At 34.5% G+C, this 25,967-nt stretch overlaps 4 protein-coding genes across 11 annotated transcripts; 1 reads left to right on the top strand and 3 right to left on the bottom strand.

The window, feature by feature from the left end:
* Positions 1-4,756: 4,756 nt before the first annotated feature.
* On the bottom strand, positions 4,757-5,429 carry LOC140964597 (2S seed storage albumin protein-like). The gene is made up of 3 exons (XM_073424461.1): positions 5,062-5,429; positions 4,878-4,880; positions 4,757-4,787 (listed from the first exon to the last, which is right to left on the bottom strand). The coding sequence occupies exons 1-3, from the start codon at positions 5,427-5,429 to the stop codon at positions 4,757-4,759; spliced, it is 402 nt and encodes a 133-aa protein (XP_073280562.1).
* A 1,821-nt stretch (positions 5,430-7,250) lies between these two features.
* LOC140964476 (U-box domain-containing protein 18-like) lies at positions 7,251-10,669 on the bottom strand. 3 transcript variants are annotated; one of them, XR_012172889.1, is made up of 3 exons: positions 8,848-10,669; positions 8,664-8,728; positions 7,251-7,605 (listed from the first exon to the last, which is right to left on the bottom strand). XR_012172889.1 is itself a non-coding variant. In XM_073424304.1 (2 exons), the coding sequence occupies exon 1, from the start codon at positions 10,578-10,580 to the stop codon at positions 8,880-8,882; it is 1,701 nt and encodes a 566-aa protein (XP_073280405.1). In that variant the 5' UTR covers positions 10,581-10,667; the 3' UTR covers positions 7,251-7,605; positions 8,848-8,879. The 3 variants fall into 3 exon arrangements, 2 of the variants coding, with proteins under 2 accessions (XP_073280405.1, XP_073280406.1); XM_073424304.1 differs by lacking the exon at positions 8,664-8,728 and having other exon boundaries at positions 8,848-10,667; XM_073424305.1 differs by lacking the exon at positions 7,251-7,605 and having other exon boundaries at positions 7,630-8,728.
* A 795-nt stretch (positions 10,670-11,464) lies between these two features.
* Positions 11,465-17,868, bottom strand: LOC140964285 (nucleobase-ascorbate transporter 1-like). 3 transcript variants are annotated; one of them, XM_073423922.1, is made up of 14 exons: positions 17,647-17,868; positions 16,335-16,432; positions 15,946-16,122; positions 15,713-15,813; positions 15,548-15,623; positions 15,195-15,254; positions 14,922-15,109; positions 14,741-14,837; positions 13,988-14,074; positions 13,798-13,856; positions 13,600-13,691; positions 13,263-13,340; positions 13,026-13,183; positions 11,465-12,638 (listed from the first exon to the last, which is right to left on the bottom strand). In XM_073423922.1, exons 1-14 carry the CDS (start codon positions 17,720-17,722, stop codon positions 12,426-12,428), a joined length of 1,560 nt encoding a protein of 519 aa, XP_073280023.1. In that variant the 5' UTR covers positions 17,723-17,868; the 3' UTR covers positions 11,465-12,425. The 3 variants fall into 3 exon arrangements, with proteins under 3 accessions (XP_073280023.1, XP_073280024.1, XP_073280025.1); XM_073423923.1 differs by lacking the exon at positions 17,647-17,868 and adding an exon at positions 17,464-17,629; XM_073423924.1 differs by having other exon boundaries at positions 12,453-12,595.
* A 2,379-nt stretch (positions 17,869-20,247) lies between these two features.
* LOC140964283 (uncharacterized) lies at positions 20,248-25,942 on the top strand. Of its 4 annotated transcripts, none has more exons than XM_073423918.1 (10): positions 20,248-20,434; positions 20,524-20,627; positions 22,026-22,167; positions 22,260-22,556; positions 22,641-22,788; positions 23,039-24,004; positions 24,119-24,357; positions 24,434-24,507; positions 25,378-25,486; positions 25,722-25,942. In XM_073423918.1, exons 2-10 carry the CDS (start codon positions 20,572-20,574, stop codon positions 25,764-25,766), a joined length of 2,076 nt encoding a protein of 691 aa, XP_073280019.1. In that variant the 5' UTR covers positions 20,248-20,434; positions 20,524-20,571; the 3' UTR covers positions 25,767-25,942. The 4 variants fall into 4 exon arrangements, with proteins under 4 accessions (XP_073280019.1, XP_073280021.1, XP_073280022.1 ...); XM_073423920.1 differs by lacking the exon at positions 20,248-20,434 and adding an exon at positions 20,888-20,977; XM_073423921.1 differs by lacking the exon at positions 20,248-20,434 and adding an exon at positions 20,888-20,977 and having other exon boundaries at positions 20,619-20,752; positions 22,265-22,556.
* The last annotated feature ends 25 nt before the right edge of the window (positions 25,943-25,967 follow it).

Genomic DNA, 25,967 nt, shown 5'->3' with positions numbered 1-25,967 from the left:
AAAAAAAAAAAAAAAGTGAAACAAAATTAACAATATTATTTTAACTATAAAATTCAATTCTTAAATGACAAAAACTTGTGTGAGACGGTCTCACAGATCGTCTTTTGTGAGACAGATCTCTTATTTGGGTTATCCATGAAAAATATTACTTTTTATGCTGAGAGTATTACTTTTTATTATGAATATCGGTAGGGTTGACTCGTCTCACAGATAAAGATTCGTGAGACCGTCTCACAATAGACCTACACGAACATGACCAAATACTAAAATGGAATTCTAATCTATGGATTTTAAATTTCAATTCAATGAATATTGAAAATGTATCTAAAACTAAACTAACTAAAACATCTTACGCAATTACTACATCCAAATCCTATTTTTAATGCATAGTCGTCTCTTCAATTGCCAAAACAAAGCAATCCTAATCACAATTTTTTCAGTTTATATTTATATATCAAAGCAGTATATTAATGTATAAGATTTGAATTTGATTGACTTCCCCTTTTCAAGGTCTCTATTCTCTCTCACACACACACACACACACACACATTCTTTAAAAAAAACTATTTTACAAAAAATCGCAATCCCGATCGATTAAAATATTCTCGACAGACCACAACCATATTTAATTATTGTGTATATGTATAATTTCGTTTCCGTATTCTCCGTCGCATCCCTCTATCTTAGGCAATCAACATAAATTTTGCTAAATTTCGAGCAATTTTTATCTCTATTTAAAAAGAAATTACATGTATCGACTTCCATCGATACACTATTTTTTTTTTTATTTTTGCTCTTTCAGAATGATCAAAACCAAAATCTTAACCTTTGTTGTCGTAATATGCAGCCTCGCACAAGCTGCATTGTCTCAAGAAAAAAGGACTTGCGTTTTCACAATGAAATACACGATAAAAGTACAAAACACTCTCCCGGAGAACACTCATCCCATGTTGCTGCACTGCGCATCAAAAAATGACAACTTGGGATATCATAATGTTTCGAGAACGGAGACTTTTTCTTGGTCATTCTGCGAAAACTATTGGTTCAGAACTAAATTCTTCTGTCATATCTGGTGGGATAACAAACAAAAGGCTTTCGACGTCTTTAATCGTAACCTCAAGAAAACATGCATAAGGACCGGACAGTGTTATTGGGCTGTGAAGACGGACGGCATTTATTTTTCCGACGGTCGTGCTCGTGCACCGTTGACCAGAATGTTTGGTTGGGATGTAGGAAGGATGAAACATTAGTAAGTTAAGAATTGTGTTAGAAATTAACTAGCTAGCTAGAATATATATCGTTTCATCCGAATTAATTGATAACATTGATCCATCTGGTGCATTTGATCACTTATTATTATATCAAACAATAATATGAAATTACATCAATATGTTTAATCTCTTCAATTATTTCTGATCACATCTTCTCTTAGTATTGATATCTTATGTTTTAAAAATTCATGATTAAATAATTCATCAAAATTTGATGTTTAAAAATACTTAAATCTTCTAACGCAATTAATTTATACTATTTGTACGAGGACCGACTGTTTTGAGAAAAATAGGTCTTGTATAACTAATCATATCAAAACCGGTCGTATTATTTATCAGCTTTTACTCTAAACCGGTCTTAACAATGTGATTTGTATTATATGGACAATATAAATTTTAAAAATCTTTTAATTATCTAATTTTGTATGTTATCTCGATCTTTTAGCCATATAACTAGTCAAACTTGAATATTGGTCTGTTGACATTTAACTTTTAGTTATTTTGGTCGCATTTTTACTTAAGTGTCTAATTTTAGTCGGAAATTACTGAAATTAGGTTGTAAAGTTCGATGATATGATACCAATGTAGAATTATAAATTCATGGATTTTATAATCCAAATCCAAGTCTAAATCCAATTTTTTTTTTATAATATGTATACAATGAGGACGATAACATAACTAAAACATTTCATCCAATTTTTGAATCCAAATCCCATTTTCAATTAATAATTGCCAAATAAAAACAAATTTTTTTAAAATAATTTTTGAATCAAACCCTTACCAAATTTCAAATTATTATTAGTTATATTTATCTATAAAAGCAGCATATTATATAAGATTTTTTTGATCGAGCATGTAATTAATATATTATATAAGATTTGATTACCTTCAATTCCCCTTCTCAAGGTCTATTCACACACACAAAAAAAAACTTTATATCAAGTAAAAAAAAAATTATGATTAGTAAAAAATAAAATTATACTTTATATAAAATATTTATACATTTCGTTGACGAGGCTGCAACTTTTCCCTAGATAATAACATACATCTGAAAAAAATAATTACATCAAATCACAATCCCGATAATTAAATTATTGATTTGACTAGATTGCATTACAATCATATTATGTTTAATTTCTTCAAGAATATTATTCCCTCAATCTTCTGTAATCAACACTATTTTAAAAATTTCCTGCAGTTTTTTACTTTTCACCTCTATTTAAAATCCAATTCCATCGATGATATATATATCACTTCAATATTTGTATTTTTGCTCTTTAAGAATGAAAACCAAAATCTTAACCTTTGTTCTTGTAATAACATGTAGCCTCGTACAAGCTGCATTTTCTCATGAAAAAAATTCTTGCTTTTTCACGAGGGCATACGTGATAGAAGTAGAAAATAATCTCCCGGAGAACACTAACCCCATGATGTTGCACTGCGCATCGAAAAATAACGACATGGGATATCACAACGTTACGAGAAAACAATCTTTTTCTTGGCATTTCTGCGAAAGCTATTGGCTCAATACTAAATTCTTCTGTCACATCTGGTGGGATAACAAACAAAAAGCTTTCGATGTGTTTAATCGTCACATTAGGAAGAGATGCATAGACTCCGGGGTGTGTTATTGGGATGTGATGGCTGATGGTATTTATTTTTCTGATGCGGATTCAGGTCGTGGTATATTGAGCAAAATGTTTGATTGGGATGGATGAAACAAACAAGGAAAAAAAGATTATGACCCTTTTCAATTGTCGTTTCATATGAATGAATTATCAGTACTTTTAATCNAATAGGTGAATGACACCTCATCGGTGCTCATATAAGTGTGCACAGTAGGTGTGCAACATATCAAAACTCATATATATGTGTGTACCGTGCTTGGTATATTTGACGATTTTGTCATGTGCTAGATTTGAGATGAAATCGGGATTTTGGATCTAGGTGAACTAAAATTTAATGGCCATCATGATTTTTTCTCTCTTATGTTACATTTTTTGTCTTTTTATTTATATTTTTTTATTTTTAGTTTGGTTAACTATAAATTTGTATTTTTAATCATATAATTTATATTTTTTCCATTTTCTCGTATTTTAACTGATATGTTTTTTTCATTAAAAAACAGAAAAAACATAAATATTACAAACTAAAAATGAAAATTAATCGTAATATAACCAAAAAAAACATGTTAAAAATAGAAATTTAATTATTGTAAACAAGACCAAAAGTAAAAAAAAAAAAAAATTTGCAAATTACAGAAAAAGGAAGAAGTAATTTTTCCCATTTGATTATATAGACAAAATTTTTTTAAAAAAAAGAACATACAAGCTTGACCGTAACTACAATTATAATTATAATTTTCCCTTTCGTGTAATTTGTTGAGTTATGTATTTTGTTCTTTTTATCGAGTGAGTTCGACGAGATTTCAACCTTCTGAAATCCTAGTTCTGCTTATTATTATAACTACTTTTATAAATAATATCTTCTGAGTACTTGCTAATAAATCAGAGCAGTGATTTTTATTAGGACATCCACAATGATAGATATTCTACAAGCCAAGTCATCCAAATATATTCTTCATCTAAATATTCACCACTGCACACCATTGATTTGTGTGCCACTACAATACCCAGTTACAAATTTGTAACCGAGTATTGCAAATTTTTTTTTAAATTTCTTCAAGACAGCGTGAGTTTCACGTTGACTTGAGACGCATGCGTGCATTGCACTCGCGCATCAGAAACCTGCAGTGGACAATTAAATTATTTGTAATTTCTGTTTTCATGTCTTTTTTTTAGTATCTTCGTGAATTATTAATTTTCAATTATTATTATTATAAATGATGTTTTATGTTTGTAATTTTTTATTATTAATGTTATAAATATTGTTTTGTGATAAATTAGTTTTATATAATTCGTTATAAATTTTTTTAATTTTATTAATATTTATTTTTTTTACAAATTAGTTATTCAAAAATAATCGTTATAAACTTTTTAGTTTTATATTTCAATAAAAATATAATACTAAATAATAGATGAAAGTAATTAAAGTGGTGAAATGATTTTATTTAAATGAAAATAAAATATTAATTAAAGTGACAGTGAGATCCATAAATATTTAGTTGGCGTGATATTTGATTGTGAAATATGAGATATTTGAATAGAGAAATATTTGAAGGAAATATCTCCTTATCGTGGATGCCTTTAGTAGTTTGGAATGGGGAGAATTACACAGTTTTTTTAAGTGATTATTAGTTGAAAATGACACCATATTTGGTTAAAACTTCTGTTATGTAGTTTGGAATGGGGAGAACGCCACCGAGTTCCTGTTCGACATATATCTGTATCTTCCATTTGTAAAGAAATATGGCTATATATCTATCATGCTTTCTTTTACTTTATAATAATAATAATACGTTTCATAAGTTTGCAGAGAAGAATAATCATAAACTTTGGAGTCGCATTAATATAAAAAGGATATATTCAACCCCAAACTGGAGAAGATACACTCACGCTGCACCACCATGTAAAACTTTAACGTAAAAATTACACACACGATAGTACGCATAAATTCCACTTAATTATTGCATGCATGCTTGCGGACCTCCTGCCAAAAATCAGCAAACGAGATTAATGGCTGCACAGGCACAACTTTATTCTCGAGGCATGAGGGCAGCGTGGGCTATCGAGTACTTCAGGCAGCATTTAGGCGGCACTGCTCATGCATTTGCATTCCGCACATTTGTGGCAGATTCTCCACCATTTCCCTCATCTCTTGCATTTCTTACCTTCTGGATCCTTGTTCCCGTTGTTGCTCCCTCCACACCATTTTCATGGCTTCGCACCTGCATGGAGAGCTGATCTGCTCCAGCTGCTGGCAGCACTGCTGGAGGTGCTCGCCTTGTCCCCGCATTGGATTGCTCACAGTGCTCCTCAGGAAGGAGGCATCCAAGTAGCGTCCTCCCGCTTTCTGCATCCACATCTGGCAGTGGCTCATCTTCTGTTGTTGTTCGTATTCCTGCATGCAGGATTCGCCCCTGCCACGCGGGTTCTCCTTGTCAACCATTGTGGTGGTCACCACCGTGGTGTAGGTCGTAGCGCTGGCCACTGCGAGAAGAGCAGCGAATAGAGCGGCGAAAGCGATGACTCTAGTCATAATATTTGCAGATTAATACACACTGATCAATTGTGTTTGGTGGGAGGAAATGGAAGGGGGCGAGCTAGGGTGGTATTTGTAGTGGAGTAAAGCGTTTGCATGGCGAGAACGTGGAATATGATTCACACGCAAACCGGAAACAGGACGGAGAGCTGGCATCACCATTGGAATCGAGCTTCCACGTCTGTAAATGCATGCCTGGGGACTTGGTTTTTGACATTATATCTGATCGTTGTATTCTAGAAAAATAAAGTTTAATAAAATGTATCCTTCTATCATTGTTCGAGGTAAATATTGAATTTTTCGAATAAAGGCTTGGAATTTTATATATTGTTCAAGGTAAAATTGAATTTTAATTAAATATTCCATTTATTTTTTGTTACTACTTATTTCGCATTTATTATTAGTTGAGATCATGATGATTATCCATCAATAATGTTTTTACTTATTACAATTTTGACTGTTACTATTGTTATTTATTTATATATGTATATGTTATCGTACAAATTTTTGGAATTTGAAATGACAAATAAAGGGGAGTAATCATAAATTTTTTTTACTTTAATGGGCTAAAATTTGTTATAAAGTACATATATATTATAAACATATACTTGTAATCAAGAAATGTAACCAAAAATATTTTTGTTATAATATACATGTAATCAAGAAGATTTAAATTTTTTTTGGTAAATGTAGAATAAACTCCATCAAATTAAATTATTAGTACATAAATAAATTATAATATTTACATCACTCAAAATTCCTTAAGCTGAGAAACTGAAGAATAGTGTCAAAATACATAATTCAAATAAAAAATATATATTTTTAATTAATCAATAAATTTCAAGGAGAAGGTGATACAAAATTTGTTACCATCCAATAAATTATCAAAATCGTTCAAAACAAAAATCAAAGATAAAGAATATTTATAATAAACTGTAACAAAAATAATCAAACAAAAAACAAAACCACAAATATTTTATTTCTACAAAAACCAACAATTTTTCCTTTTTTTGCCAAATGCCTAGCGGTGGTTGATTTGCAAATTTTAAGCTTCGGCTATTAGCCTCTTTTTCCACCACCCTTCTCTCGTTGTCCATTAATTACTCTGGGCTAAAAAAGTTGATGGGCTACACATTAATTAAGGGCCGGGCTACAGCCCACCTTTGCCCCTAATATGATAGGCCCCTTGCTAAGCGATTAGTCTTCTAATTTAGGCCTGATGACAGCCGTTGGAAGAAGAGAGAGAAATACAAGTTACTTGTTAGTTTCCTGTCATTTGGCTCAATCTTACACTAGTCAATTAATATCGATAACATCTGAACTAATCTAGATGATCTAAAATATAATTTATAAAAAATTCAGTTTTTTTTTTTAGCATTTATCCGCTGATCATTTTGATCACTATTCTACTATCATCAAAATACTCCAGTTCACTGTATTTCAAACAGTGTAGAGGAGCTTTTATAAAATTTAAGATATAGGATGCTTATCTGATTTTCACAAGAGAGAAGTGTACATTTTCGATATTTTACAGGTTTGGACTGAATGATGATGTATGCCGACTGCTAGTACACAAGTGGTTACTAATGTTATTTATTCTTGGATCAAAGAAATGAGGAGAAAGGCAAAAACTTGTGTGAGAAGGTCTCACGGGTCGTATTTGTGAGACGAATCTCTTATTTGGGTCATCCATGAAAAAGTATTACTTTTTATGCTAAGAGTATTACTTTTTATTGTGAATATGGGTAGGGTTGACCCGTCTCACAGATTAAGATCCGTGAGACGGTCTCACATGAGACTCACTCGGGGAGAAAAGGGAAGAAGAAACATTCCCACTTTCTATATATGTTTTAACCGCAGCCACGGATTACATTACCAAAAAAAGTTGTATACGATTTTTGGGTAAAATCAAAGAAAAGCAATTACAGAGGCGAAAAGACTTGAAAAAAAGGCAAACTTCTTCACTCAATACACATTAAAGTAAATCCTGATCTATCTACTAAACAAAAGAAGTGAAACAAGAATACACCCTAAAATTGCATCCTTGTTTAATATATATTTTTTCAGCATATATTACAGTATGTTACCATCGGTCGATGGCTGGGATATACCGAGCGTTTTCACCGAGCTCGAGCTGGCTCCTAGTTGACAGTTAGAGAAACCAAGAAAGTTCCTGTGACCAAATAAATATAAAGTAAAGAGAGGAAGAAAAATACGAATCATGAGAAAATGTGATCTGAATTCGTTTTGGTCCAGTGTTTTCTAGCAAGGGAACACATGATACCTGCCAAGAAGACATGATAACAATGACAGGTGTGAAAAAAAAATCATGCAAAATCAATTGTGAGCCCTACAAATACATATATATACATTGCTAACGATCACGGATCCAAAAGAAAAATCACACTTCAGCCTGACCCATTCTATATGATAAGCATGTGACATCTGTTAGGTCGAAGATTGTATTTAATGCTGATAAAAACCATCTACTGTGCTTGCTAATACGTTATAAATGAAATGATATTTGCAGTTGAGTCTTCACTACAAGTTGGATATTAAGGTCCATCAAAGTAAATTTGATCCGTCACAAATGGATTACAGTAGCCAAAAACATGAGCTTCAGCCAATTTAGTCCACGTCCCAATTCCACGATAATTAACATGATAAAAAAAATGGATAGCATCTATGATTATTAGCTAAATCTAGTGGTTATAAATGAAGAAAAATAATTAACGCAAAAATGGACTATCTTGCTGTCAAGAGCACAAGGAAAATATTTAATAAGCATCTTTCTTCTGCGAATCTGCCGCACTTAGATGCAAGATATTTATTAATAATGTCCATAGATTTCACATAATTCTAGTTGACTCACAGACTGTGTCATCCCGGTTGCTCTTGTCAAATGGAAAGCCTGGGAATTTGAGATAATAACTGAAATGTTTTTAGGACTGTCACCGACGAAAGAAAAATAGATAATAAAATGGATAATGAAAGGAGATTAGTAAGGTATAAGAAACTCAAAATCACAGAGGCCATATAAGGTATTTTTCATATGATTAGCAATGCTAAATATTCTCTTTAAATAATTTAATCCGAATCATCCGACAATAAATTTTCAAATAAAAATGTTGCCAAATATGTGAATCTACAGCACAATTAATCTCAGAGAAATCAAAATATATGAATCTATACAGTAAAAATTGCATCTTTCGTTAACATTCCAAAATTAACCTGATAAAGCACTTTCCAGCTCAGAAACTACATAACATGCAAATCTCAAAGTATTAATCAACTTGCTGCAATCAAGAAGAGAAACAATCAAAATGTGCCGTGTGACATCCAAGAAATTAAGAGAAGCAAATAAAAAATGATCAAACAAATTAGTTGTCTCAATGTCAAGTTTAATTTTTGATACCTTCATTGGCAGAGGATTAGATACTTTGGTAACTAGCCCCTCCATGTCCTTGTAAATATACTTGTCAGCCTATTTCCGGAGACTCTTTGCAAAGCTTTCTTAGCTCCGACCACATCCATTTCTGTCAATATCTGCAAATGGGCACAAGCACCGGCCGCCACAAGCTTCTTTCGACAACTTTGGCTACCACCAGTCATGATTGCCACCACCACTGCTACCGGAAACTTCTTGGAAACAACCACGTCTTTAGGATCCAACATTTGCACCAACCTCGTCAAATTGTTCTCATCCCTAACGAACTCTTTCTTATTTGATTTCACTGACAACAATGATATCAACGCTTTTGCCCCAACCTCCTGCATACCACCGGGCTTCACGGATTCCATTAACTTCACCAAATAGCCCATACACCCACCTATCGCCCTTTTATCACCATCGCTAATTGATAAATTAGCAAGCAAGGAGGCACAAATATGCTGTAACATTACATTCCCATGCTTTATAAGCTCCGCGATTTGTACAATAAACATGGTTGAACCAGATAAAATGTGATAACTCGCATCCGTAGCAGATAATGAATAAATAGCTCGTAACACATGCTCTAAAGTTTCAGCACTTGAACACTCATGAAACAAATGTAGCAACTTTTGCAAACCCTTTTCTTGTAATAACAAATCACAAAAATATTCACCTGAAGAAGCAAGAATGGATACGCAACTGGCCGCTTTCGCTTGCGCTGATGGATTCCCAGTAATAAGCAATTGCATCAAAACAGGAAGTGCACTTTCTTCGACCAACAAATTCCGAATATCTTCCACAATCGAGACATTCCTTATCGCACCAACAGCATGCGATTGAGCTAGAAGGGAGCCAGATTTACACAATTCTAATAGTATCGGGACGCCCCCATAAGCAGAAATTGCCCAAGCATTGTCAGGATCAGCGGTAATGAATTCGACAGCCATGGAAGCCTTTTCCTTCATGGAAATAGAGCTGCATTCGATTATTTTCAACAAAGGGCCCAATGCCCCCTCCTCAAACAAGCATTTCCTGGGAAAATCTCCAGCTGATATGAGGAGTGACACTGCCACAACCGCTGGTTCCCTCACGGAATCATGCGCATTCAGATCGAGCAAGGAGATCAAACAGCCGACATTCCCTTCCTTGGCAACTAACCCTGCAGACTTTTCTTCCTCAGAAAGGAGCTGAATCAATGAATCCAACGCCTTCCGCTTGAACTCCAGCCCACCGATCTGAATTCTAGTAAATAGGTCTTTGATAAAAAAGGTGAGTTCTTCCTTGGAGGAACCAGCACTGGGCTGAGAGAGAACAATGGCGGTAGACTGGAGGAGAACCCCAGATCGGAGCAGGAGGTCGAGGTCGTTGATTTGCTTGGAAAGCCATCCAGCGGCCATGTCAAGATCGGATTGCATCAAAAGCTTCCCGCGGCTGAAAGAAGCGTCACAGCACTGTTCACAAAGTGTCTGCACGCGGCGGAGGGTGCAAAGCAAGGCTGGAATAATAGGAAGAAGCAAAGGATTCTCCGACCAATGAGGGGAGCCGGAAACTTCTGCGAGAAGGGATTTAAGAGCAGAGAGTCTCGACCGAAGAACCTGCCACTTGGAGGCAAAGCAAGTGACGGAAAGAGTGGCAGGGAGGAGAAGGCCGAGGAGTTGCGTTACCTGATCGAGGGTCTCGGAAGGAGACGGTGGCGGGACGGTGGCGGGATACATGATTCTTTACTTTTATTCAATAACAATTTTATGTTTCTATATTGGCTTCTTGTGTTCTTAAAAAGAAGAGAATGGGTAAACGAGGAACACATACACGGTGTGTGTGAGTGTGACACAGCTACGCTTACTTTTTTACCCAGTTGCTACCAAATAACCTAATTTATTCTAATTTTGACTTTGACTTCTCGACTTATAATAAGATTGATTAATTTCGATTTTATTGAAAGATTAATTCATTATTTGTTAAATAATAATAACCTAAGCAGCCTCGTGTGTTAGATTTTGATTGAGGCTTCTGAATTCAAATAAAAGTGATTAATATCGAGTTCGACTCAAAAATATTAGATATGTCTCTTGTGAGACGGTCTCACGAGTTTTTATCTGTAAGACGGGTTAACCCTATCGATATTCAAAAAAAAAACTCTTAGCATAAAAAGTAATATTTTTTCATGGATGACCCAAATAAGAGATCCGTCTAAAAAATAAGACCGTATCACACGAGTTTTTGTCAAAATGTTACCGTGTTTTTAATATACAATGTATACATATTCTATTATTAAGTTGGATTAAACAACATTTAAATTTGTGATTTTTGTATCATANAATTTAAAAAAAAAAAAAAAACCATTTTCCGTGCTCTAAATGAGAGAAAAAGCAGGAGAAAAGAAAGACTCAAACAAAAAATTAGATAAAAATTACAACACTCATATTTTATATACAAAAAATTTATTACACGTTAACTCATACTTTATATTAATCCGCTAGATATTACAAAGCGTGGGCCAAGTAGAGCACATGGCTAAACGGGTTACGAGTTGGCCGAGTCAGGAATGTATTTATTTTTAATTTAACACGTATTCCATGCAACGATAATATTTTATCGTGGGTTTTTTCTTGAGTAACAAGCACCCTCCTATTTCTTGGCAAAGCCTTTGACGCCGAAGAACGAGGGAGGTGTGGGCTTGCGAGGTTTAAGGGTGTGGAACAATGCCCTTTTGGATAGGGTTTTATGGGATATACATTCTAAAAAAGATTAGCTTCTCACCAGAGACAGGCTTCCGTTCATTGTGGATAATAGTTCTACTCTTTGCTTACCGTCTTGTGTTGAAACTATCGATCATCTCTTTTTTAAATGCAGCTTCAGCAGACTTTTGTGGTTCAGGGTCCGGTCCGGTCTTGGCTTCATATGCTTTATTTAGTGACTACAATTAGGACGGCTCTGAAGTGGTTCATAAAAATTATCGCAGGAGGATCAATGTAATTAACATGGCAAGGATGTTCAGGTTTGCTTTTACTGTGTATGAGATATGGAAGGCTCGGAACAAGAAGATTTTCGAAGGGGATGATCCTTCCGTTGAAGCTACTTTCCACACTATCAAGATTTTGTTATGTGGTACGTTGTACTTATCTGCATTTTCCACTGGATCTTACTGGTTTTCTTACTTAGCAGGTGTCGTTTGTATTAGACTCTCACAGATAGATCGATGGTTTTTTAGTTTACCTTATTGAGAAAAAGCATGTTATCGGTTTAGAACAAAGGTTTAAGAACGATTATGATTAATATTTAATAATAACATAACGAACGGAGTGAACCAAACAAAAAGAATGAGAATAATTTCTTATTTCATTGAGGTTAGAAGGACCCTACAAAAAAGTAATTTTTAGATGTTCTAAATCCCGTTTTGCCCTCAAAAACCAAAAAATGGATAACGTTCAACGAACAAGACTATCCAAAACGGAAATTTTAACCCCCCCAAGAAATGTAATCTAGCTAATCATGTCCATCGAATAAGAGTTTTCAGAAGAAACCTAAATCTTCCTTGAGAAACAACAAAAAACACTTGGTTATGTTGGTGGAAAGAATCTGTTGAGATTAAATGGCAATGTATAGAATTCTTCGTTCCGGTTGTCACCCCTAAACGTCCTGAACTTTACCCACCAAGGCATCCCTCTATCTTTTTTCGACTTCTCTACTTCTATTGTGTTGTCAAGAAATACAGCGACAATCAATCCCACTGTTGCAGGAGATGAGAATATGGCATTCAGGAAGGCGTTAAACTGCAAAAACATGAACTAGGCGTGGAGTTAGATGTAGAAGGGAGACTTGTTTGATAACGGAACAAGAGCACTTGAAAGATTATTGTAGGATCTATTCCTTGGCAAGGTATCAAAAGGCTACAGCTATTAGTAATTCTGCAACTAATTGTTTTAAATTATACACCATCACAGATGCTACGTTCGCGACCATGTGCTACACGTGGAATCACATTGGACAACAATGACATTTGATGCTACCAACGGTTGTAGTGAGGATGAGTGAGATCATTATAATTTTGAAAGAGTAAGGGATATTTTGGTTTGATCCCATCTTAGGTCCTCAACAAGAGCTAACGTAATTTACATTTTAAACACACACAACTTCAAGAGTGAAATGTGGAATCTTACCCATCCAGCCTTTGTGTGAACTAGTCCATGTGGAGGATGCCAATAGTTATCAAAAAATTGAGGAACAGAAATCCCGAGGAACAGTGAGAGACCGGTGATCAAGAGGTTCCTCATAGAGTTCATGTTAGTGAATTGAAGAAATGATAAGCCAACAGAACCTGCAAGCAAGCAAGTATAAAACCTCGAAAGTAAACAAACTCGAGAGAATGAAAGGTGTTATGAATGATGATATCATACCTACGAGACCGAATAAAACACAGTAGAATGCAGCAAATATTGGGAATGGTATAGACGCAAAAACAGCACCAAATTTCCCTGCATCCAGCACAAATTAATTTTTGAAGAACAAAAAGTGATGGGGTGACTCACTTGCGAGGAAGAAAAAAACTGAAATATTTTATAGCACAATACACGCTGCTTCAACAGTCCTTACACTTTTTAAGGTGACAAAAAGGAAAACTCTATCTTGGATTGAATAGTTTGCCAGTCGTCACATATTTCCCACCAATAACCATCGGATAAAGTAGCATTTTCTAAATTCCAAATCAAATGAAGTAAGAATACTGATACTGACCAAAGATGGAAAAGAATATCATGAAGGCAGATGAAATCTGTACAACTCTACGGCTTCCAACTCGAGTTAGTCCCAGAAGCCCCACATTTTCACTGTCAAATGTTTCAGGGCATTTGTCGCATTAAAATATTCAAGAAGAATATCAAACCATAATGAACTGAATAAAGATATTCCAGTTTCAGACTCTCAATTACTTACACAGATACAGTAGAACCACTGCACGTTCCAAAAAGACCATCGAGCAAAACGCCTATTCCCTGTATTTATATCAATCATCATGAACACAACCTAAATCTCCATTTCAAATATCAGATCTTTTATAACAAAAAAATGTAACGTGGGTTCATGGGGGAAGTGAAATTTTAAAGTTGAGTAAAGGTTGGCAAACCTGCCAACCAATGCCACGGCTGAGCACGTAGGCAGGAGGTGGGGTGGCAATTGCCAGACGAGATGCTGCCTTATATGCTCCTGTGGACTGCAGATAAAGTTAAAGTCATAATGTATATACACCTTGTTCAGAACAAAAAATTATGGTGCAACACTTATAGTTGTTTAAAAAACCACTATATACTGTTCTTGAAAGGAAGTTGATCGATTTTTATCACCACCAGTTGGTAATCCGCTTGGAGTAAAATCAGAATCTGAACATCTATTGCATATGTGGCGAAAAGCATAATATTTCCAATTACTCAAAAAATTTCATTATATCTTTGAAGATATTACTAACAATTAGTTTCAACAAGCTTAAATGGATGGTTCCTTTTTGATAATAATACAGAATATTCTCACACGTGGTAAATTATCTTGCCTTGGTTTTTTTTAAAAGGAGGGTATAATTTCCATTTAATGCCTTCCAACTAAAGGTTAAAAAAAGTTGGTAGTAGAAAGACCAGATAGGTAGTTCAATTGTGATCAAATAGGTAGTTTGATTGTGATCAATTGCGTTGGAGAGCATATCAGTAAAATTAAAGTTTCCTTCCCGGTTTAACCAGTTTAGTTGATAGCAATCAAATTAAAGTGATATATGTGAGAATGAATATCAAGTGAGCACTCTCCGCATCGAGCTCATATTGAAATTTCAAGGAGATTTTTAACCCAAGCTACTAAAACTTCCATAGAGAAGAAAATCTTCAATCAATACCTCAACCATTGAGACAAGAACAGCAGACATCATGGCGAAGGCATGACCAGCCGCAAAAGTCGGTGGCCCCCACTGAAGAGGATAAGGGAACTTGAACCTTGGATAACGGAAAATATACTGTTAGATTTCTCAGAGACTTAGCCAGACAATTTAACAGAATGTCTACTTGTGTTTATACAACCATGGAGCTGTGGATATAAGGTTGCTTCTGTCTGTACGGCAACTGTGCTGAGTAACAATTGGTCTGTCACGGTAAGCTCCACTTGCAGTTAGTATGAGGGAGTATACCCAAATAACAGTGACAGAAACCAATACTGGAAATCGTTCAAAGATGGGAAATTCCCTTAATGGTTTAACTTGTTTCAGATACTGCAATTGAAAACTGTTAGTTGCAGTATTGTCAGGAAAAGAAGGCATAATCACGCAGTGCTTCAGATGTTCAAAATTTACTCACTTGTGACAATCCAATAACCAGGAAAAGGGCCGGTAGGCCAATTTCTATACAATTCCCTAGCTGTAAATTAGAAAACATGTTATCAAACAACAATAGGATACAGGGGTTTTGTTGCATCGAGCTTACACAGCAAGCCACAAATTAGGTGGACTAAATGATATATGAAGACACATGGGGCAAGTTCAGAATCTAGCATACATTTTTTTGTTTCAAATTATTGTGTTTTAGGCAATTCTGAGACAAGCTTGAAATTTGGAAATTCATTTTGGCATTTTAAAACACGAAGACAAGATATTCTATAGAATCCATAAAGATAGAGTAATGAAGTATAAATATCAACAGCAATAAGTTACCGCAGGAAAGCCCCGTTGAAATAATCCCAAACCAACCAATCCAACGACAGGTGCCATTCCAAGAGGACTGAAAAATCTGTGAAATACGAAAAACAAATACTATTTCACATTTAAAGTGGAACTTGTTTATTTTGTCTTTCTGACATTTGGTTATCAACATTATACCGTGAAAAGAGTCCCCATACATGGCTGTAGCCAAGAATTATTTGTATGCTTGCAGCAACTATTAGAGCTCCTTGGATAGCTCTCATTGTTTGAATAAATCTCTGCAAAGCATTCAAGTGCTATACATGAAATTGCATCGTGCAATGAATAATATAAACACATAAATTTAGGACTTAAAAAATGGGAATCCAGATTATTAAAAAAAAAAAAAGTAAACGGTACTCAGTACTTACAACATGAGGCTCATTAATTGTTTGCAATGATGACTCGTTAATAATATATGCTATAGGAATGACATATGCGAATGACCCTCCAACAATGGCAGGTAACCTTGTTCCAAAGAGCGTTTGAAGAAGTGTGTTTATGCCAGCTACAAAAAGCAGTGTTTGTATGACACGTGCTTTGTCGCCCTGTTTTATCAGCATCACATTACTTGGTTAGGAAATGACAAGTCAAATATAATTCCCAAATCAATCCATTAAGCACGGGATTTTAACTGAATTGTGAAAATAGTTACATGTATAAATTCTTGAAAGATATTCAGTAGCTATCTTAACAATCTAATCAAGATTTGCCAATTTCAATTGACGAAAATTTTAAAAAGCATAAATGAATAACTTACATCAGATCCACCCATCCATGGGACAAGCAACGTTGGGATCATCACACTTGTGCCAAGTACTAATATGTAATTCTGAAATGCTAACAAGATGGTTTCGGCTGCAGACGAGAATTCAATAACTCGCATAAGCATACAATGGCAACACAATGTTAAACGCCATAATCGGTGAATCTTATTCTAACTAAAACTAAAAGAGAAGAATCCTGTATTGGAATTTTGCATTCTACAATTTCCAGGAAATAATTCTCAAAATTTCATTACTTAACATAGTTACCAGGAAGACCTGAAAAGCTAAGATTTGAGTTTCAGAGTATTTTGTCTTCATGAACTCAATCCTTGCCAACTAAAGGACTTCAAAAGTTGTTTCATTATTCTTATACTTTATGTTTCACCAATACTTGTCACACAACAATTGGCAAAAATTTGAGAAGCCAGGTTTTTCAACTCTTTAGCACTTTAATTTTGCCACACAAGAAAACAAATAATACATCTTGAAATAAATGATATTGCATAAAGAAGGAAATGTTGTCTTTCCTTCGTTGAGTCACTCTAATGCTTCAAATTAACATCCACAATCTCCGGCTTTACTAGAGAATTTGAGAATAATTCAAAGATGACAGAAAGATTAAAAAATTATTGGCATTCATAGATCATCATCCTCTCTAGTAACTTCCTTTCATTACTCTGTTCTATGCACAAAAACAGTTCTCCACATTCTTGATTGCCACGTCCCAAAGTCCTTTTCCCATTCAAGACCACACATTTTTCCATTTAAAAAAATAATGAACCAGAAATTTTTAGCATGATCCGGTTTAGACAGGATGAACTATATTTTTTCCTAATTATAGTAAAGAAACGCACATCCAAAATTCACACATTTGCACACAAATGTCAGGTGATTCCTCGTAAACGGTTATTAAAAGAAAGTTTCGTAAACAAAATCCACGTTTTCATTTGGTCCATCACTCCCAAAAACAGCTACAACACCAGAAACATAAGTCGTAATTTTTTAAAAAAAATAAAAAATAGAAAACCATAAACCCACAAAGTTATAAAGATGCCAAAACTCACAGAGAAACAATCCACACGACTAAAAACTAAAATAATTAAGCCCCGAAAAAGCTAAAACCTTCAACATTTATCATCTCTTCTCCTACTCACTGTTCATACAACTGAACACCATTCTTGATTATCTTTCAAAAGAAACAACTTTTGTTGACAAAACCCACAAATATGCAGACTTGGAAAAAGAGCAAAGGAATGTATTTCTAAAGTTTTTAGTAATGTGTGAAAAGGAAATGATGCCACATACGCCATGGAGGATTAGAATCAATGCAGTATTCAAGGTCTTGAAGCTGTTCCATGGGAGGGTGTGTAATGTCACCCATTGATAATAACTCTTTCTTCTTTTCCTCCTCCTCAAGAATCAAAGAATAAAACTTGGTTCTTTCAGTCTCTGAGAGGGAGAATATGAAGAAGGCAGAAGGAAGAAACAAGAACAAATTAAATTAAAGCTGAAGCAACAGCAACAGATAAAAAAGTTGAAAAAGTGCAAGTGAAAGAATATGTGTGTGTGTATATAGAACTATAGCAAACAAATATTTGCAAAAAAATAACAAAAATGACACTGTTTGTTGTATTTATTAATATATATCATCAGAATATAATAATCTTTATAAATTTAAATATATATAAACATTCGTTTTGAAAAGATTGAATTTAAGGAATAATTTCTTCCTGCTTGCCCCCCTGAATATTATTTATTTAATTTTACGAAGTGATTTTTTTTAAAAAATATAAACACACAGTACTCGCACTTTTTGTTGACTGCTTCGCCTCCTCTTTTCATGCGACGATAAGCTTAAATTTTTGAATTTGAGCCGAATTAGTTACTGTTTTTCGATTCTTTTTTCGCCACCATTTTCATGAATTATTACCATTTTACCAAACAAATTCAGGTAATCTTTTTTTTTTTTTTTGATTTCCTAATCTAGAAAGTGGAAAAAACTCGATCATTGAGTCAAAACTTCCAGTCTCACAAATTCAGGTAATCTTATGCCACGGTGAATGTCATTTATTGGTTGAAACCTTAGTATAGTAATGTTTGTAGTAAATATTATCTGGAACTCATAAATTACAATTAATGCCAAAATCTGACACAATATTTAGCCTTTTTAATTATTTGTATTGTATTTGTCATAATACCATCCTAGCTTTTTTGTAAAATTTAAAACAAATTTTTTTTTAATATAAAAATCATCTTTTGGAAAGCAGTATCTTGAGGTAATCCATTTTTAAAATAAAATTTTAGAATATTTTCATATATATTAGTTTTTAATATTCATATTTTGCATTACATTCATGTCATGTGTGTCTATCATCACTCATATATATCAGGTCTTGCATTGCAACATTGAAGGCATAGACTATTGTTAGAAGATGGCTTTTGCTTGACTTTTCAATGAATTTTGGTCGTGGGATTGATGCTATTAGTACATCAATTTTTACATTTATCTTTAAAATGACCAAATTTTAATGTATGAATCAAACAATTGTAATATGATGATTATAAATATCAATGCAATGATATAATATTGCTGTATTTTTAGTATTATTCTCATGAGCATCACCTTGACGAGACTCGGGCTCGTTTGTAGACAATTATGTATGGCACACACCCGTAAATTATTACAATGTCTGGAAGTAAAATCACTTATTAATTTTTTCAAAGCTAATAAAAATTTGGAGAATTGATTGTTTTTTAAAAAAACAACTGAGTTCTTCAAATCTAATTTTGGATAGAGCCGATGCAAATTGTATCGAGGGTTTCCTGGTTTAGTACCATCGTCACGATAGATCCAACGATTTCACGAAAAAATTAAAAATTATGTGAGGTCATACATAAACTTCATATATTTGAATAAATGATAACCATTAGATTTATGACGTAGGATCCTATAAACGGGTTTCCTATTTGCTATTTGGACATTGCCTTAATCTAATACCTCAAATCCCAATACAAAATTTTTTTATTAGTGGTATATATATTCAAAATGAAAAATCCTAGCTCGATTGAATCGATCGAATTTTGTTGGCATGTCTCTCAATGGAAATTAATTTCATAGTGTGACGACATTTCCATAATTATCACAACAAAAAGATCGTATAATATCAAATACATCAATAATTTTAAGTTTCATTATTTTATTTTATTCAAACAATTTATAAATAAAACGCCATAACTATAAATTCCTAAAAAAATATTTTTAAATTAGTTTAACCAAATATCATTTATAATATAAAATTTGTCCGAGGGATCGTCTTTCATGGACCAAAAAAAGTTTATTGAGGCAATAATACATTTATTTATTATATTATATCAAAATAAAATTAATGATTATCAGAATATGGACTGTTTCAAGAGCCAAAAAAAAAAAAGTAAATGATGTAGGCAAATATATTTTGGACAATCAATATATTTTCTTATTAATTGTAAAAAATTTATTGTGATTTTCTTTATGATTTTCATTCGAATTCTCGTCGTCTTTTTTAGCAGATTTACCGTATCATAGAATTGATCTACATTAATATAAATTAATTATTACACATATAAAATTTTTATCATATCTCACTTTTTAAATATGATCGCTCATCACTTTATCAAAAATTATAATTGATGATAACAAATATTTTAATTTGGGTCATTTATCTAATTAATATTGTGCTAATCTGATAATTTTCTTAATATACATCTAAGAGTAACGTGGTTCATACGTCATCAAAAAAATTGCAGTTGGCCAAGTCAAGTATATATCCCAATCGTGGAAGTGCACACGTCACCATCACACACACACAATCTCACACAGTGGACGTGTCATGATTGGTGTTATACATACACATATACATACATCCTTCGCCTGTATTTAATTTTTCATTATCTGATCATTAATGCCCGCGCTGATCGATAAGCGTGCTCTCGTTTCTCCAATTTTGATTCTGTTTAATGAAGTTTGGCGGTGGTTTCTGTATTACGGAATGCTGCATCCTGGAATTTTCATGTAATTCCGCTGATGAGTTTCAATTATCGCACGTTTCCTCGGGTATTCATGCATTTGATGTGATTTTTTTTTGGTTGAAAAAATTACTTTATGGTGAATTTGTTGTGAATGTAATTCACTTGATGGAACAGTGGCTGTGGGAAATTTGAGAGAGAAGCTGGGATTAAGGTGTCATTTTGATGGAGAAGGACGATAACGGCCGCTGCATCTTTCCCTTGACGAATCTACAAATTGGGTAGGATTTTCGTTTATTTTGTGTTTTCTTTGGTCTTCGTGACTTCGATTGTCAACGTCTTTGTGTGTGAATGGGAGGTTGCTTCTTCTTTGACGGTGAAACATGCAAAATTCTCTGTACTGACGGTGCGAACGCCTATCCTTGTTTATATTATATTATCTTTTCGAGATGCTTAAGTTGAGTTAGGTGGAAGGATTCGATGCTTGACTTTGTATGTTGTTGTGTACTACTTGTTGAAAGGGTTATGTTTACATTTGCAGAGGTCCTGAGGAATGGACATGCTTGCAGATAGGATTTAGCATTCCCCTCTTTCCGCTCTCAGCAAAAGATAATTAAAAATCGAGATTGAAGTTGGTTTTAGAAATTTAATTGAAAACCATCAATTGCTCTCATTTTAATTTCTCCTTAAATATTAGATCATGAAGTTTTATGGATTATAGATTTTGCTTATTGTTAGCAAAGCATGCAAATAGACGAGCGGACAGGAGCTCTAAAACCAACTTCAATTTCGGTGTCGTCCTTTTAAAGTTGTATCTGTGTTTCCTCTCCAGTTTGTTATTGTGTGGGAAGAGTAATGAGAGATACTGCCCTTACGCAGGATATTGTTAAGTCGTGATTTTGCACGTAGATAGCTGTCACAAGGAATGATTTCGAAATGGGAAAGTTTTAAAACTCCTAACTTGCTTTGAGATAGTTTTTTAATTGAAACCGACTGCATTGTTAACAAGTAAATGAGTGAAGTCACGACAAGAGATAAGAATGTAAATTTTTCTATCCTACTCAATCTAAGATCATTTGTAAGTGTTCGGAGCAATTGCTTAGATGAAACCTTTAATTTCTATATGTTTAAGAGTGGCAAAAAGTTTTGGGAAATTTGGATCGGTATTGGGTCACTTTACATGGGCCACGTGGTTCAGGGGTTTATATGCTATGAGACAGTTTCCAGAATCGTGTTATCTTTGGAAGATTTTCCATTTCTTGGAAACAATCTGCTCTCGATGCTAAAATTAATGCTGAACTTGAATTAGGAAAAATAAAATACCAGGAGGTTATGGAAGTCTGAAAAGTACCAGGAGGTTATGGAAGTTTGATAACTGTCATATGTTTTTTTCCCTGGGATGGATTGGCATTTTAGATCCGATTCCAAGTTCAGTGGATAATGTGTGCACTATCTGAATTTCATGCTAAGCATATTTTCTCTGTTTTCCTGCACGTGCTCAGTTCTGTATAATTCAACATGCTTAAATGTTTTTTTGTTAATTAAATTGTTTAATTATATATGACCATAAAAATTATCTTTAATTTTTTTCTGAATCATTCTCACGTCTTCAAGCACCTAGAGATAAGTATTCTTATGTTGGATTTTAAGTTTGATTGCCAACTATAACTTTTTTTCAGGGATTTGCAGTCCTACCTTTCACATCTCAGCTTATTTCTGGCCCCTGAAAGCAGAAAAGTGTATATTTTGGTGGACAACCGACCTTGGTTGAAAGACCTTGCTTCGAAGCCAACACATTTGTGGCAGTTGATGGTCACCAAGGTTTCTAAACATTTGTCTGTTTTGAGAAAAATTTAACCTTAAACTTTTATCACATACAAGTTTTAGAAGAAGTTTGTTCGGATATTGTTCAGTCCAGATTGTCGCCCTTTGCAAACACTAGAGGGGGGAAGGAGAGAAAAATGACCGGGGAACTTTTAGAGTCGCCAACTTCTTCCACGTCGAACACAGAAAAGTCGCGGAACTTCAAAAGATGGTTCTCATTAATTAATACCGTAACACAATCACAGAAGAGAGCTATGTTACCTGTAAAGAAGCTGAGGAACTCTTTGATAGCAAACAGCAAGTTGCATAGAACCTTGTACGGCTTTATTGTATTCGAGGTTTCATGGAACGATGTACGTGGTATAAATTATTTGAATGAGCTACAGGTATCAGTGATCAAGTTATACATGTGAAGTGTTTGCCTTGCAGTGTAGATTTTGAGTTTTGATATTGAGGCATGTTTTGTTCAGACCGACACATCACTTGCCATAGAGGCTAAAGTGATGAGAAGATGGGAGTTTGACAGTATAACACAAGCTGTGAAGTGCATATCTTCGTGGTTCCATGGAACAATGAGTGAACATATTTTGTTGAATGATTATTTGGATGCTGTATCAGGTACGCTTTTCTTAGTGATAACTTTTCATTTCCCTTGTTCACTTTATGCTTAATGTAGAAAACTTCAGGTTGAGCTACCTGTGTGCCCTTACAGTAAGCAGACAAGGATCTTGCATTGGCTTCTGTATAATTATAGATTGTATATTGTTATTTCCCTGTCCAGTTATGCTTTGCAATTTACATATCTTTTATTATTTTTCTGGATTGCACAATATCTTTTTAGATTTTACTGAATTCAGGATTGTTGCAGAGGAGGTTTTCCACGATGCTCGAGAAAGATTTCCAAGGAATACCAAGGCTGATGTTGATGGCAGTATCGGTGATATTAGATGTGCTGGGGATGAATCTCCCTGCGGTTCAAGTAGCAGTTTCAGCATTTATCCAGCAACAACAGACAATAGCACTAACAGATTTCGTACACCCCCTCCTCCTGATGGCCCTTACAAACGAAGGAAAGTGACGAAGTCCATCCTTTTCGACTTTGAGTACGATATATATTGTGAAGAAGAAGATGCTGACACTGTGGAGATATTTTCTCAGACATCTGATGAAAGTGATCACGAAGAGATTAATGGGTCTACCATTTACATGGATGTGTTGATTTTGCTTCGGTTCAATGATCATGATCTCCCTTTCAGGCTAAAGGAGATAATTATGTCGGATTTACGGTTACTTACTCTACTTGAATCAGGGCTTCCATCTTGGGTACTCTTTCTTCAGTCTTACCCAGTATTTTGCCATCTTTATCGCCCATGGATGTGCCCTTTGGCTAGAGCTTTTTATGTGCTGATTTCAATTGTGACCGTCCTGATTGGATTCTATGATTTGTACAAAAATGTGCCTCTGCTAAAATCAACAGCATCTCATTTGTTTGGGCCCCTTTTTGATTGGATTGAAACATGGGAAATGATTTCAAGAATTAAGTACTTGGGAACAATGTTATTTTTTCATAATTTTCAGAAGGCTGTTAAGTGGTTTCTCATGGTTATGCGAGCTGTGCGGTCATTTCTTTCTGTTTTTACAGAACCAATGACTGGACCTTTTTCTGAGTTCTTGGATTTATTCCTTCCTCTCTGGAGTGTGTTTGTAGAAATGGTGGAGAGTACCTTCTCCGTGACTTGGATGATTGTTGAGTCTTCTTTCACAATGATAGGCGATATTATAGAGATTCTACTGCTGCCAATATGGTATCTCTTAGTGGCGCTATGGAATGTTGGTAAGTAAACTGTTTGGCTCGACTCTTGAGACAAATACGTCATAAATACTCCTTTTGGATGCAGTGTTTGATTATGTCCGATATCTTAATTTGTATGTATTGTATTGATTGCAGCAACTTCTATTTTGTACCCTATTTTCTGGATTTTGGGGGAAATTCTTTACGCTCCATTTCGGCTGGTTCTTGGATTCTGTAGCCTTTTGACGATTTTATGTACATGTATGTATGAAATGGTTGGCGATATATGGCTGTTTGTGAGCAGCATCTTTCAGTTTAGCAGAGACGTTGAGTCAACAGTTAGCTCGTATGAGGTTTCAATGTTCCGTTCTCTCTGGAATGACCTTTTCTCCCAGGTTATTTATTGTAAAATCTCACCAGCTAATTACAGTCACATGTATGTTTGCTTACTCACTTATTTTTTCGTTGCAGATTTTTCGTGCTCTGCGAAGTATTCTTAACGGTTTAGTGGTCTTCTTCACTGCATGCAACAGACATCGCCTAAGGTATGATTTCAGTGTATTGGCTATCAGCAATTTCCAGTTATAGACATCTTTGTTACTCAGTTTGTAGACAGTACCTTAATGGCTTTCTGAAAATTATGAATGTCATGGAAGGTGGAGGCACTTAAAGGTTTTTAGATCCCATAATAGTCCATTCAAGGCAGCAACAACACTTGATAATGATGATGGCCACATATATAAAATTATCATCTTAACTTTGTGCCAGAAGGTGATGTGATGAATGGCTAATGTGGAGAGTGGTTCGTTCTTATGGCTCATCTTGGTGAAATTAAAAGCTAAAACACCATTGAGATTCCTTACCCCAAACAAAAAAACATTGAGATTGTTAGGTGTGTGGGGGAGAAGGTTAAAATAAAGTAAGTATTCCCCGAAAGAGCCTACAAGTATCATGTACTAGGCATTCTAGCCATATGTGGGAGGGGCATAGATCATCTAGAAAGGTTGACTTGGCTTTCCGTTTTAGACACCCTAAATGATGCAGTCAAATAGATATGTTGTCTTATTGCTGATACTTCTGTTTTTTAGTGCATTGTTGTTCAACTTAAGCAAATAAGTTATCATGATAAAGGACATGTTTCATCTTAAAGTCACGTAGAGAGTTTGTTCGTGCTACGATAAATCAATCTGTGGTGCTATAATGAGTTGTAACTTCTTTTTTGTTGGTGTTTGATTATTTTAATAGGTAAGTTGAGTCGAAATAGCTCTAGCTTTTAGGATAGCGAACAGCTTTTTTGTTATTTCTCTATATGCAGATTAACTTCCATAACTTTTCCGTTCCTGGATTTATTCTACTCTTTTTTATCTTTGTCGATGACCTCATTCTAAACTTGTCTCAAATGGATTTTATAACAGCATCTATAATCATGGCATGGAATTCATCCAAAAGTTGTCTCGTGCTTCCAAAAAAGCACGGCGTGATGAAAAATGTTCCAACCAAAGGACTTCTAAAGCTCAAACAACTGTAAGTATTTTTGTGATATGTGATCATTTTTTTAAAAAATTTCATGGGAGGGGTTCGTCACAAAACACAACCCCCACCAAAAACTCTTACGTTGGCATACAAGCACCCTACTGGATTTCTATCTGATGGACGACCTCCAAATATTTTTAGTTGACTCCTATCCGCATTTGAATGACCGAGTAGACATTTAGCCATCTGACAAATTAAATTTCCCCTGTGCTTCTCTTTTTTACAGCCTAGAGGTTGGAAACCTACTCAGCACAAAATGAAGTCCAAGTAGTTTAATTGACTCACACAAAGGTTTTTAAAGGGATAGACAGACATTCACACCGGCTAATATCATATGTATATATGAGTGGCTGCACCCCAAAGATATGCAGCCGGGCAGCGATGAATACGCATAGTAGATTACAGAAATGTATTTTTATCATTCAACTTCTCAATCCCTGGTGTCGTTGTCAAGGTTTCTTCGACCGGGTGT

Source organism: Primulina huaijiensis, chromosome 18 (genome assembly GCF_012295235.1).
Source record: "Primulina huaijiensis isolate GDHJ02 chromosome 18, ASM1229523v2, whole genome shotgun sequence".
Taxonomy (NCBI): Eukaryota; Viridiplantae; Streptophyta; class Magnoliopsida; order Lamiales; family Gesneriaceae; genus Primulina; species Primulina huaijiensis.
Note: the sequence above shows the minus strand (reverse complement) of the source record. Positions and strands in the feature narration are given on the sequence as shown.